Consider the following 14239-nt stretch of genomic DNA (forward strand, 5'->3'; position numbering starts at 1 on the left):
TCACTCTCTCTCCTTCCTTCTTCTCTCTTGAACATTTGCCAAATCATTTTCTTTCATATATGTATCATTACTAAACTTCCTGGAGGTTTTCTAGTGTGTTTCATATCTTATATGCAGTTCTGTATGTGATACCCTCAATTGCTGCTTTCTATTTTAGTCCTGAATTGAATTTTGAACTTATCAATGTTTTCTATAAAGGAGAATTACTATTTGTATATCTTCTAGTCTTGCTGTGCTAATCTCATTTCTATTTTTCTCTAATTTCGTCATGTAGTTTTTCAATGTTTCAAACTTCTTTATCGTTGTTTCTGATCTCGGTTGTGTTCGTCAATACCGGCTAATGTATAATCATTATGTTATTGGGTGCTTTCGTTGCTTTTGATTTATCATTCATTATGTTGTCATAGTTGACGTCCTTTTTTGTTTACTAGCCGTTGCATTTGTGCAAACTGTCAGAGTTCTCTGACCCTCCACGTTAAGCTTTCTGCTCTGTACGGAGTATAATTTAAGACCATACTTTTAGATTACTTTCATCTATTTGGAGGTAGTGGATAAGTAGTTAAAGTTGTCAGAACTTTTCAGTATATGGTATTTTTTCTAGTTTCAGGTGTGCTTGTCTTCGTACCTTGATAAAGGGGTTTACAGTTTTGCAACACTATTGCAAGAATCTGTTTGTAAGGTAGCTACGCTATGTCAAGTTCCGGAAAAAATGTGGATCCTGCATTTCAAGGAGCTGGCCAAAGAGTGTATCCTTTTAGAATCATCCTGGAATAATTTTGATAATCTTTCTTATCTGACTGAACTTTCTTTGATATATGAAGTGTTTTTTTTTTATAGTTTCTTTGTGCTGGAAAAGTACCTTTGTTGTTTTCTTTATGTTGTATGCCTCTTAACATCATGTAGAGGGACAGAGATATGGCGGATTGAAGACTTTCAGCCAGTTCCTTTGGCAAAATCAGATCATGGTAAATTCTACTCAGGAGATTCATATATAGTTTTACAGGTAGTTCAATTAATTTTTTGTTTATAATGTAATAGTGTTCTTTTTCTGTCAACCTTGTTTGTTATATTATCTATCTCCTTTTGCAGACAGCTGCGGGTAGAGGTGGTGCCTATCTTTATGACATTCACTTCTGGATTGGGAAAGATACAAGTCAAGTATGCCATTGTAGTCTCTGTAAACCCACAAATATTATGTGCGACTACCTTGTGATTTTTCTCATTATCCATCACAGGATGAAGCTGGAACTGCAGCAATCAAGACAGTTGAACTGGATGCTGTCCTTGGAGGCCGTGCAGTTCAGCACAGAGAAGTTCAAGGTCACGAATCTGACAAGTTTCTTTCATACTTCAAGCCATGCATTATTCCTTTGGAGGGAGGCTTTGCCTCTGGATTCAAGAAGCCGGAAGAGGAAAAGTTTGTAACACGATTATATATTTGTAGGGGAAAGCGAGTTGTTAGAGTGAAGCAGGTTCTAGAACATTTCTCCTGGTCCCCATATGACTAAACTTTCCACCAAAATGTTATGCTTAGAATGGTGATCCGGATGTTATCTGTCACAGGTTCCATTTTCTCGCTCATCACTGAATCATGATGATGTGTTTATCTTGGACACAGAAAATAAAATATATCAATTCAATGGTGCCAACTCTAATATCCAGGAAAGAGCTAAAGCATTAGAAGTAATACAATATTTCAAGGACAAATATCATGAAGGAAAATGTGATGTTGCAATTATTGGTGAGAGATGCAACTTCTTTAACATTTTTTTTCTTCTCTTCTGGTTACAATTAGTCTATTTTACATAATTTGCATTGATAATGTCAGAGGATGGAAAACTCGCAACAGAATCAGATTCAGGTGAATTCTGGATTCTTCTTGGAGGCTTTGCTCCAATTGGCAAAAAGGCGGTTGGGGAAGATGATGTTCTTGAAATGACACCTCCAAAGCTATACAGGTATTCTGTATTCTTTCTACATGGTTGTGTAAATATGGTTTTAATAGTTAAACCAAAATATGGTGCTGTCAACTTCATCTAAGTAATGGTTGCGTCTAGTTGGATATTGCAATTATATATCTCCAAACACATTTATTTTCTGAGTGTAAAATTGTGTATATTTACTCTATTCAGGCATCTTCCTAGTTATATTTTCCTTGCAATCTTATCTCAAGTTCTTCAAAGGATGAGTGGAGTTCTATGTGCATCTACAAACATCCTCCATCCTCTGCCCTTTTCATTCTCCCTTATCGACCAAATCTTATGCCTCATTGTCACCATTGTAGTTCTAATGGATGAAAAACTTTTGTCTTTGTTCTCTAGTGTTTAAGTGAAGGTAAATAAGTCAAGACATAATGAAGTAATTAGTGATACTTGTTTTTGTAGCATCCAATTGATCAATTGCTCTACAACACTCTTCTTACATTTGATTTCACCTACTCACTTTTATTGTGGGAAGATATGAGTAAGGATTGCCGTCCCAGTGGCACATGATATGTTGATACTGTCTTGACAAGCTCTAGTGTCCCGATAGCAGACTAGCATGGCCTTGCACACCCTATATTAGATATTCAAAGATATTTTTGAGCTTAGTATAAGTTTTAATGATTAAATGAATGTCATGTAGCCCTAGATAATGGTCTAACACTTCCAACTTTTTGTAAAACGGGTATATGAGTGATTGTCGAGACACAAAAATGCCATGAATATAAAAGTTAAAAAAATGTTTAGTCAAACTATGAAACAAATCATTGAAATTCAAAGTAGATTAACACCTAGAGGACAAATCTACTTACATCATAGATCAATTTATTTGATGTTTTTCTCCAATATATTTTTTTTCAGATTTTTTTTAATTGTTCAAAAAGTTTGGGAGACCTTAATTTTTTTATTAAGAAGTGTAGTTTCAACCAAGAATTTGCAATTTATGGTTGAAAACAACTCAAATGCTCTAATGAAGTAGGCCTATTTGGATTCTATGCCAATTAGGTCCCAGTTTGATGACTTTTTTACTTTCAGCACTTTCAAAAATTAGGGTTGTAAATTTGGGGAAATCCTAATTGTGTATCTATCATTGGACTTTCAAACAGTTATTGCAATTGAGTCAATGATCAATTATAAGTAATAGGTCTACTTAAATGTTTAATTTTTATGTTTTCCCCTTATTTTCCCTTAATTTTGCTCAATTAAATTGATACCTCTTGTAGGTGAACTGTCTTTGGCATGCCCCTATACCACATGTTGGTTGACCAGCACTATGCTGACTGGCATGACAATCCTTTAAAGCATATAAACCATTAGTAGTTGCTAGTTAGTAATGTAATTAAATAAGGTGGTTGAACACAATGTGGGCATAAGATGGCTATGTTCCATCATAGATTCTGCATCAATTAATGAGGATATCTTACAAGAATTATATGGGGAAAGATTAAATGATTGAATCTAAATTTTGAAGTGTTACAAAATTTATTTCCTATTCTAACTCTATTAGGCACTACCTGCAAGCTTTTTGTTTGGTTGTTTGTGTCTTAGGATGAATACGTGAATCCCCTAGTTTTTCCCGGTACATGATGGGCCTCTCTTTATCTATCATATCTGAGTTTTATTTTCTTGGGATTTCTTTTTCTTTTTGCACCTTGCTGTATGTGTTTATTATGATTTATCCTCTCTTTTTCATTTTGTTTAACTCACCCTTTGCATTTCATCAAATCATAGAAAATACCTTGCTGGGGAGTAATTTGATATCTAATAACAAATGCAAAGGCCATTTAGGCCTTATTTATATTAGGAATAGAGGTGAAATAGGAATTATTATAACCAAAATAAGAGATTCATTATGGGAATAACTATTCTTATGTTTACTTATATTCTGAAGTAAGAGTGTAATAATTATTTTTAATGTGACATAAAATGAAAGTAAACTAGGAAAAATGATTGAATTACCATTCGATTTGATTTAAAGGAGATTGATAGAATAGATGGTAAATAAAATAAAATATTCTATGTATGCAATGCATGCATACACATATAGGGCTGTACTTATATAATGCTATATTTATATATGCAATGTGGTCAGCTTGGTATGCACAGTTAGACCGATAGGTATGTAATACACATGTAAAGTGGTACTTATGCAATGCTATATTTACGTATGCAATATAGTTAGCTCGGTATGCACATGTAGGCTGATAGGTACATAATACACATGCAAGGCTGTACTTATCCAATGCTATATTTACGTATGCAATAACGAGCTACTCATCTAATGCTATATTTATGTATGCAGTGCAATTAGCTCGGTATGCGTACTAAATCGATAGGTATGCAATACACATCTAGGGCGGTACTTATGCAATGTTATATTTACATATGTTATGCAGTTAGCTCGGTATGCACAGCTAGGTCGATAGGTATGCAATACAGGTAGGATCCACTTATGCAATGCTATGGTATTTTTCATACCATACAAATAATTTCCAAATATTATATATTTTATAGTTGAAATGAATAAAATTTTATTCTACATGGAAAATATATTATTTATTTTATCTTAAAACATGAGATTATAAATAATATTATATTAATTTATTTTTCAAATTTCTTATTTTATTATTTAAGAAAGAGATTTTTAGGTTAACACATAGTTTAAATAGTAAATACATTATTTTATTTGAGTAAATATTTAATTCGATAAAATATTAGTTTATTAATATTATATTTTTGATGTTATTAGTACATATAAAAGTTATTTTAATAATAAGATAATTTACAAAAAATATTATATCAATTAAATACTATATTAAGAATTTTATAATATTTATATTTAATTACATACAATTAAAATAATATTTAATTATAATAATAATTTTTAAAATTTTCTTATTGAAATGAAATATTAAATTATTGATATTTATGTTGTTTAAGTTGAATTTTATTTATTTAGTGTAAAATAAAAAAATATGATAAGAGAGAAGAGAGAGTAGAGGGAAGTGACAAATTATGATAAGATATTTGAGAGAGGAGAGGAGTAATGAATTATGATAAAATTTTTGAAAGTGATAAGAGATGAGTGATAAATATAATAAGATATTTACTAGAAGTTGTAGTAAAATTAAGGTTAAATTAGTAATTGGGTTAGTGTCGTATAAGTTGTCATTTTGATAAATAGTATTTATATTATGAAATACGAATATTTTGATGTTTAGATGTTCTTCTAGAATAAGAGGTGATTTTTTGGAAGGAATAATTTCTTTTTACCTCCTAACTATCACTCATTTTTACACGACTCTCTAAAAAGTTTAGGGGGTCATTGTGGAAGAGGGTGATAGTTCAGGGGTTGAAAAGAGAATTATCCTTATTCTGTAATAATAATTTTTGTTATTCCTGAAGTCAACGGGGACTTAGGGTGTTTGGAAATTTAATTGAAAATGAAGGGGTTTGAATTGAATAATAAAGTATGGTATAAACGGCAATAAACATATAATGTAGTGTGTAAAATAAAAAAATTCCTTTTTTTTGTGTGATGCATTGAGATGAATCCACAATCAAAGGTGGCAAGTTTTGTTATCTGCCACTATAGGAATGCTATATCTACAAATGATATATCTAGTATCTATCATGCTAATCTTTTCTTGACTTTATTGAAGAACGTATACGTCATAAGCTCAGTGCACTTGCAGAATAAGCTAATTAATGTCGGCTGACAGTCAACAGCTGACAAACGATCATCTTAAATATGCATAATTAATACATATTAGAAGAGATAATAGAGTAGTTCAACTAAGCCTATGAAAAACATGATTGTAGGCAAGATCATGGATCCCAAAATTGGCCAATCCGATCAGACTAGTTTTGGCTAGTATTGGTCGATTTCGACCATATCTACTGAAATTAATTTTTTTTTAAGATTCAGGTCTAATCTAAAATGTACCTAACCTAGGAGATATTAATAATTGATGTCATCAACTAGTTTCTGTTCAAATTTTCAGTTTTACTCTCTATTTCTCACTCTCACGCTTCACTAAGTTCATTTGGCGGCCGCTCTAGTAAGCCCCTCTGGCTAGTCCACACTTTGGTGAACTCAGATGAGTTTTTTTTTTTCATTTTTTTTCTTTCTTACTTACTTTTTAGATTCTTTTTTCTTACCGCTATAGAACAACAATGAAGAGAGATCTTTCTTTTTGTGTTGTTTTACAATAATAATTTATAAGTAAAATTTTGTTTATCAAGTCGAAATTCATTATAGTTTTGAGTGAGTTTTTTTTTAAGTTTTTAAAGTTCATATGTGACTCATTTTTATTTCTTCTTTTTCTGATTCTTTTATAAATTTTCAGATAATTTTCTGCATTTTAAATAATATTTAGAATTTTACGAAATTAAAAATAGTCCGATTCGATACAGTCGGTTGATACGACAGATATAGTTGATACGTATCGTTTTTTTAATGGTCGATTCCGATCTCGATATCGAGTTTTGGAACCTTGAGCAAGATGACACTTAGCTTCCCCAAAATAAGCGTTAACCTCAGTTTCCTTTACCATAATCTCTATTTAGATTCCATATCTAGTTAAGTGCTATGTAAATTATTAAGGTAACAAGACGAGACGGATGATAATTTTGATCTTCTTTTCCTGATAGAATATGTACTTGGTGGATGCTCTAGAAAATTATTTTGGTTAATCCTCAATATCTTAGTATGTCAGCATTCTTTTACTATGATACAAGCAGATGATGCTTTTCATTGCAGTATTAATGATGGTCAACTGAACTTCGAAGAAAACACGCTTTCAAAAGCAATGCTTGAGAGCAATAAATGCTATTTACTTGATAGTGGTGCGGAGCTATTTGTTTGGGTTGGCCGTGTAACACAAGTAGAAGAGAGAAAAGCTGCTAGTAAAGCTGCTGAGGTAAACTCTAAGCTGTTTGTTTTACAGATGATGTCTATCTATGTAGAGACTTCCCTTACATTCTCTTTGTAGGAATTCATCATTAATCAAAATAGATCAAAGGCAACACGAACAACGCAAGTCATTCAAGGTTATGAGACTCATTCATTCAAATCCCATTTTGAATCTTGGCCTGTTGGAGCTGGAACTGGGGCCTCTGGTGGAGAAGATGGCAGAGGAAAAGTAGCAGGTAATTGATTCTTCATCTATGAAGTTGACAAATTTGTTTCTCTTGAACATGACAACTTTTATGTTGGCTGGTATTCTAGCTCTGTTAAAGCAGCAGGGTGTTGATGTTAAGGGAACATCAAAAGGCTCTCCTTTAAATGAGGAAGTTCCTCCTTTGCTCGAAAGAAATGGAAAACTTGAGGTCTTCTCTTGTGCTCCTTTTAGGCTTTAGAACTTTTCCTCTCTATCTTAATTTATTTTTTTATTGTACTTCCACAAAATTTCTCTTCAAATGTTAAATCATCGATATTCTTCAGGTTTGGCGCATCAATGGCAGTGCCAAGACTTCGCTTCCAAAGGAGGAGATTGGTAAATTTTATAGCGGAGACTCTTATATTGTTCTTTACACATATCATTCCGGCGACAAAAAAGAAGAGTATCTCTTAACCTGTTGGATGGGCAGAGAGAGTATTCAGGTAAATATACTTAGTAGCTCGTATGATATATATGAGGATATACTTAGGAGTGGCAATCGGGTCGCTTATGATATTATAAACACGAATATGATCCTTTTATTTAACGGGTTACACAAGTCATAAACGGGTTATCGAGTGACAAAAATTATTAAATTATAAATTATTCGAGTTATAAACAGATTTAGTCAGATTGTAAATGCATTTTTTTGGGTTATAAATGGGTTAGTCAGGTTATAAATGTATTAATCAGGTTAGTCAGGTTAGAAATGTATTAATTGGGTTATAAACGAGTTAGTCGCTTCATAAATGAGATAGCATGTCATAAATAGGTTTACAATTTGGGTTATAAACAGGTTAGTAGGTCGGATCATAAATTAGTTAATTGGGTTGAGGTGATAAACACGAACGATACATGTTTAATAATCGGGTTAGATGGGTTTACCCATTTATGACATGTATGAGGTATATACTACAGTACTGTCAGGTTCTTAACAGTTCTCATTCTTTCTGCAATAAATTTGGATTGCTATTTTCTTCATAAAGCTACACGGCTTTGTTAAAAGATTAAGAAAAAAATGAACTAACACATAATTCGGTATTTTGTTTTAGTTGTCCTTTATGAAAATTAAAGAAGATAAGACTTGGACAAAGCTGTTAGGTTTGGCTAGTATCCAATTGAAGTATGGATGCGCTTAGCAGATATGGTTTAATTTGATTGGTGAATCTATTTAGCATTATAAAGAATAAAATCATATTAAAAGAGTGGATAAAGGGCATTTTAGTACCAATATATTAAAATAAAGAAAATTTAAACTAGCATAAACTTATAGTATAAAGAGATAACCAAATTTTTTGAGTTGCACTATGAAATTTTAGAGAGATAGAGGGAGAGAGAATAGTTGAACAATGATCAAGCTAAATGAGTTTATTTGAAAAATAATTTTGTTTTATGCATGGTTGTTTTACTATATAAGCTATCTCTAGGGAAAAGAGGGATTTGCACGTGATATTTATTCATTTAGGAAAATCCTATGACAAGTTCTAGAATAAGTGTGGTGGGTTCTAAAGAATAAAGATACCTTAAATATATTCATGTTATTAAGGACATGTATGAGGTATATACTACAATTATGAAGGTAATTAGTGGTGTGATTGACTTTGCTATAAGCGTGGGTTGCTCTAGGGTTTAACATTATGTCTTTACATGTTTGCACTAGTTATAGATGAATTTCCCAAAGAGATTTAGATGAGGTTCCATGGTGTGATAGGATTGAGTATGGAGATAGACATATCAAGAAGAAAATAGGATCTAGTTATCTTAAAGGTTTAAAGAAGTGAGTCTAAGACTAAATATATGGAATGTAATTTTTTGCAATTTTTTTAATGGCGGTTTTGGCGGTCGCGGTGGCAAGGCACCGGTGGCCCTGATAAGTGGATTGGTGCTGGTGAAAGGTGGTCGACTGCCTTTGTGGGTCTTGCCTAGTTGCTAAGAAGTGCTAGGCGGACTAGGCAGCTCGATAAGGCGGGCCGACGCTTTGGCCTGTCATATGCTGATGCGGGTTGGATTTTTTAAGTGTATTGGGCTTAATAACTAACCTACTTAGTTGCTTTCTCTTGCTTTGCTCTCTGCCCTCTCTCTCTCTCTCTCTCTCTCTCTCTCTCCCTCTCGTTCGATAGCAAAACCCTAAAAAATAAATCACTTCCACAACAAGGGGGTATTGAAAGCGACCTCTCTTGACCCCTCTCTCTTGCTTTCCTCTCCAACAGTGGGTGGCAAGCAAATATTTCAAGCTTGTGCGGCATTGTCGAGGCTGAGCTCGTGCGATCGTCATGGAGGTTGGGCTGGTGCGCTATCATGGAGGTTGGGCTAGTGCGCTATCATGGAGGTTGGGCTAGTGCGTCATGGAGGTTGGGCTTGTGCAGCTTCAGTGGCGTGAAGGTTGGTTCGTGTAACAATGGTGGCGTGGAGATTGGGCTCGTGCGACGGCGTGGAGCGGAGATCCCCTTTATTTTTTCTCGTTTCCTTCTCTTATTGTTATAATGGAAGTGAGGAGTTGGAAATGATGGAGTTGGTGATGGACACGTGTTGGACCATCACTTATCTCTAAAAGTCTCACATGCTAGCTGGACACCACCACTCATCTCCAAAAATCTACATATTGGACTTGTGAAATGTTAATAGAAGCATGGTTCGTAGGATTGGCCGATCTGGATTGAGATTGGCCAAACTCGATCTAATTCCGGCTTTATTCGAACTCTCTTTCTCTCTCTCTTTTACTCTTTCTTTCTCTTTCTCTCCTTACCATATAATTATTGTTATTCACCCAGAGAGATCTAGCTCTAATGAGCTACGACGGCGCAGATCTAACTCCAGCGAACTATAGTATGTAATTTTTTAATTTTGTTTCTTTATTTCTCTCTTTTTATTTCTTCTACTCTATCTCCTTTTCTTCTATTTTCTTCTTTTTTACTACACCATAGTTTTTCTTTCTTTTGTTTGGTTTTCTTCCACTTACTCTCTCTCTAATCTCTTTTTTTTAGTTTTCACTACACCATAATTTTTCATTCTTTATTTTCTTTTTTTTTTTATCAATTTTTAAGTTTTTAGAAATCTTTTCGCATTTTTAAATAATATTTAGAATTTACGTAATTAAAAAAAGTCTGATTCGATCTACGCGATCGATACAGTCAATATGGCCAATCTGGTCGATACGTGTTGTTTTTTCGGAAGACTGATCCCGATTTTTCGAACCTTGAATATAAGTGAAGGAGGTGTATTTAATTCTCATCGCACCAACAAAGATTGATCTCCCATTATGTAATTTTTAACTATTTTATTTTTTCTAAGACATATCAATACTTATGTCTTAATAATTTTGGTGTCCTGGACTTTTAAAATCTTTATACATAATTCTATACTATACCAATATATATTATATATCATATATAGTTCTTTTTAATTTTTAGATATTAAAAATGCTGGATTGACTTGGCGCGTGCCTTCTGCCTAGAGGCTAGGCTGTAGGGTGATTGCTTGCAACTCGTGATCGTCTTTCAATACATTGATTTTGAGTTAAAAATGGAGAAGGAATCTTTTTATACCTGAAAAGAAGTATCTTTGTTATCTTGGATTTCTACTTCAAAAGGAAGTAGAAATTAACAAGGATGCTGCGCACAGAATTAGAATAGGATTGCAAAAATGGCCCATCGAAATGAATTAAAATTTGAAGGTTTGGATGTGACCAAGATGGGAATCTTATGGTAAATAAGTGGTGTTATTAGAAAAGATGGAATATGGAATGATAATATATTAATACCCAACATAGAGTCAAGAGTACATGAGAATAGATTAACATGGTTCAAACTTTAGACATGTCTAATGTCTGATGTCTAATGAGACCACATAGTGCTACCTAAGAAGCACAGACATGGGCATGACATGATATGGGTACATTGATATAGCAAATTTTGCAAAAGATAGGACATGAGAAATTAAATAAATATAAACTCTTTACTTTCCATGAAACATCACTTGAAATAATTTGGGGAAAACGTTACGATCTAAGCCGAGTCTGAATCAGAGCCTAGAGTTAGCCCGAGTCAGCGGTTTGGTTGAGTTGAGTTGAGTCTTATTTCATTCAGATTAGCTATTTAGTTTATTATAATTGTTTGGGTCTATGTAAGGTTCAGCTCGAGCCTATATCTTATTTACATTGTTGGGTTCGAACTGAGTCAGCTAGTCTATTCAGCTTAATCGAATTAGCCTCTATAAATTTATGGAGGGGAGCCTAGTTAACTTATGCATGGATTGATTTTGATCTATTTTCTTCCTCTCTCACTTCGTCTTTGGCCTTTCCCTTATCGTCTCTTTTTGCCCTAGTTATCCTTACCTCCCACATGACTATCAACTTGCCTGTCGCCGTTGTTGCCAGCTAATTATTCGCATCCGCAAGTCACCACTATCTCTATCTTAGTCGAGCCGCTATTGCGCCTCTCCATCATCATCGTCACCCTCCTCTACTAGCCACCACCCTAGTTTTGACCCATCCTCGGCTCAAGTTGCACTACCACAACATCAAAGCCACAACCACCATCACTTACCAGTGCCACCACCTCCTCTTTGCTGAGCCATACCATCTTCGCCCTTGGCCTCCTCACCACTACCAGCACCACCGCCTCCTAGTAGCCACCCCTTGCTCTCCATGCCTTAAACAAATCTTGGATGAAGCCTCTCCATCAACCCCAAGCCACAGCCACTAAGCCTCAACTTAGCTGCCACTAATCCTGGCTTGTTCACCGGCCTTAGCCATCATCTAGTTGCTCTCCTCCTTGATTTGAACCATGTGAAATCCCTAGCTAGGGTTGCCTCTGCTTTAGGTTGCCACCCCTAGTCCCTAGTGTGCCCCTCACACGAGGGACACACCCCAAACCCTAGCTGGCCCAATCCAGCTCATGAGTGCGCCAATTGTCTTAGTCTGGGGCTTTTCACTAAGATCTAGCCCACACCTTCATACCAAATTTTAGCCCCAGAGTTTGCCTCTCAAGGCCTTAATCACCCCAAAGCCCTAGTCGATCTAGCCAGACCCGGCTAGCCTATCCAATCTAGAGCTTTCTCACATTTGACCCCTTTTAAGCCCAATACTCGAGCTACCTTTGTAGCAAACTCTTACCAAGGTCCACACCTATCCACCAGACCAACTTGTAGGGTTGCACCCTAGGGCCTTAGACACTCAAAAGCCTTAACTAGCCAGTTTGTAGCCAATCGACCAACTTAAATCCGAACCAGGGTTTCCTTCATGTTGGGCCCTAATCCTCATTTCCCTTGAGCTGTGCCTTTCCTAAACCCTTCCTAAAGCTGCTCCATATCTCCTCAATCACTTAAAGGTCAAAGACTCGCTGCCTATAGGGCGAGACATGCCCCTAGCTTGGATACGCCTTGCGAGCTTAACTAGGCCATATAAGTAGCCTTCCACTTTGGGCTACCCTAGCCTTAGTCAGATTCCTCCAAGCCTCTAGTCTGCGGTAGAGAAAAATAGTTGAAAAATAATGGTGTTACGATCTAAAATCAGAATCATGATCGGCTATGTACCCCAATACAATTAATTTTTTTTAAGCCGCAAAATGACAAAAGTTTAATTACGAACAGCGTACTCCAATAGATATAATTCAACAATAAAGAAAAGACCATCACTAATGTGTCTCTAATCAAACTAAAATAATAGTTTAGAATAAAATGTCTAATACAACCGATGGATAAAATAGTAAATCTTAAGTTGAGGTGGTGTCCCGGTGCATTTCGCTCAGTTGTCCCGTTGACCAGTACCTAAAATATTAAAAGAGGGATTTCATGAGCCAACAATTATAGTTCAGTAAGTAGGATCCACTCAATAACCAAATAAATCCAAAATTTATTAAATTTAAATGAATTTCAAATTCAGCAATATAAAATAATAATTTATTAATATTCATAACAATAATAATAATAAGTACAAGTACAAATTCGATTCATTTTCTTACGGTTAATCCAGTTAGAATCACTAGTAGGTGTCACTATGTGATAAATGTAATATGCCTTTTTCACTGTGGAAAAAGATTAAAGTCACATAAGGGAGACTCTTGGTCTAGCTTGGGATTGTTCTCTAACCATGCAAGAGTCACCTAAATGGATCATAGAATAGGTCTGCCCTTGAACAATTTTTTAACCGTATCAGAGTCACCTAAATGGATCATATGCTGATCAAGAATAGGTCTGTCTTTTGGACTGTTCTTTAATCGTATTAGAGTCACCTAAGCGGATTATATATTGATCAGAAATAGGTTTGTTTTTTGGATTTTAAGATAGACTTGAGTCACTACAAGGAGATGCACAAATAATATCTAGTCTATGTTTGTTCTCAAAGTTCTATCATATATCAATTATTTTTTCACTAATATTCATGATCATCTAAATAGCTACATGCACTAAGTATTGCAATGCACAGGTTCTTATTTTTGCTCATATTACATAATAATGCACACGGAATAATAATAATTAAATTACACATAAATATAATGTTTTATTTGCATACAAAGAAATACGTGATTTGATAAGAAAAACACGTAGTACAAGACGAATATATAGAATAAATACATGAGTGAACCCACTCACTTGAGTCTAAGTGAAACAATTGAAATCTCTAGTTCATGTACTAAAAATCACCACCTTTAATAATAAATAATGACATAAGTTTTATTTGGCCAATATCATGATTTTTAAAATTTAAAAACCAATTATATTATTCAAATAGGCTAGATTAAGCCCAATTGGTTGGGTTGGGCTATGCCTAGCCTGCAGCCCACACAGTAACCAATAAATGGTTTGAGCTTGAGGCTTAAACTCACCAATATAGAGATTGGGTTGCGCCCGCCCACAGCCTAATTAATAATGTCGAGTTTGATGGATTTGAAATCCAGACCCAAACCACAATTACCTAGGTTGTATCTGAGCCCACCCTTATCTCTTTCCCTTGAGGAAATCGATGAGAGAGAGAAGAGGGATCAAAGGAAGGGGAGAGATCACCAGCAATTCATCACTGTCGGCGGTCCACCAACCACACCGCACAAGGCATCTGCGACGAGCGATCGACACCGACGATCACCACTCCATGGCTGA

The 14239-nt window shown here is 34.8% G+C and overlaps 1 protein-coding gene across 2 annotated transcripts in view; it reads left to right on the plus strand.

Moving 5' to 3' along the window:
- LOC140776097 (villin-2-like) overlaps positions 1-14239 on the plus strand; it is a 42409-nt gene that overhangs the window by 137 nt on the left and 28033 nt on the right. For both annotated transcript variants that reach the window (XM_073119671.1, XM_073119672.1), the window contains exons 2-11: positions 608-746; positions 904-1003; positions 1090-1158; positions 1236-1472; positions 1564-1741; positions 1829-1958; positions 6745-6904; positions 6977-7133; positions 7213-7313; positions 7429-7587. In XM_073119671.1, the coding sequence (XP_072975772.1) occupies positions 691-746; positions 904-1003; positions 1090-1158; positions 1236-1472; positions 1564-1741; positions 1829-1958; positions 6745-6904; positions 6977-7133; positions 7213-7313; positions 7429-7587 (1347 nt within the window). In that variant the 5' untranslated portion in view covers positions 608-690. The remainder of the gene's footprint in view (positions 1-607; positions 747-903; positions 1004-1089; positions 1159-1235; positions 1473-1563; positions 1742-1828; positions 1959-6744; positions 6905-6976; positions 7134-7212; positions 7314-7428; positions 7588-14239) is intronic.

The sequence above is a fragment of the Typha angustifolia genome, chromosome 14 (genome assembly GCF_048772165.1).
Source record: "Typha angustifolia cultivar Huaian chromosome 14, ASM4877216v1, whole genome shotgun sequence".
Lineage (NCBI taxonomy): Eukaryota > Viridiplantae > Streptophyta > Magnoliopsida > Poales > Typhaceae > Typha > Typha angustifolia.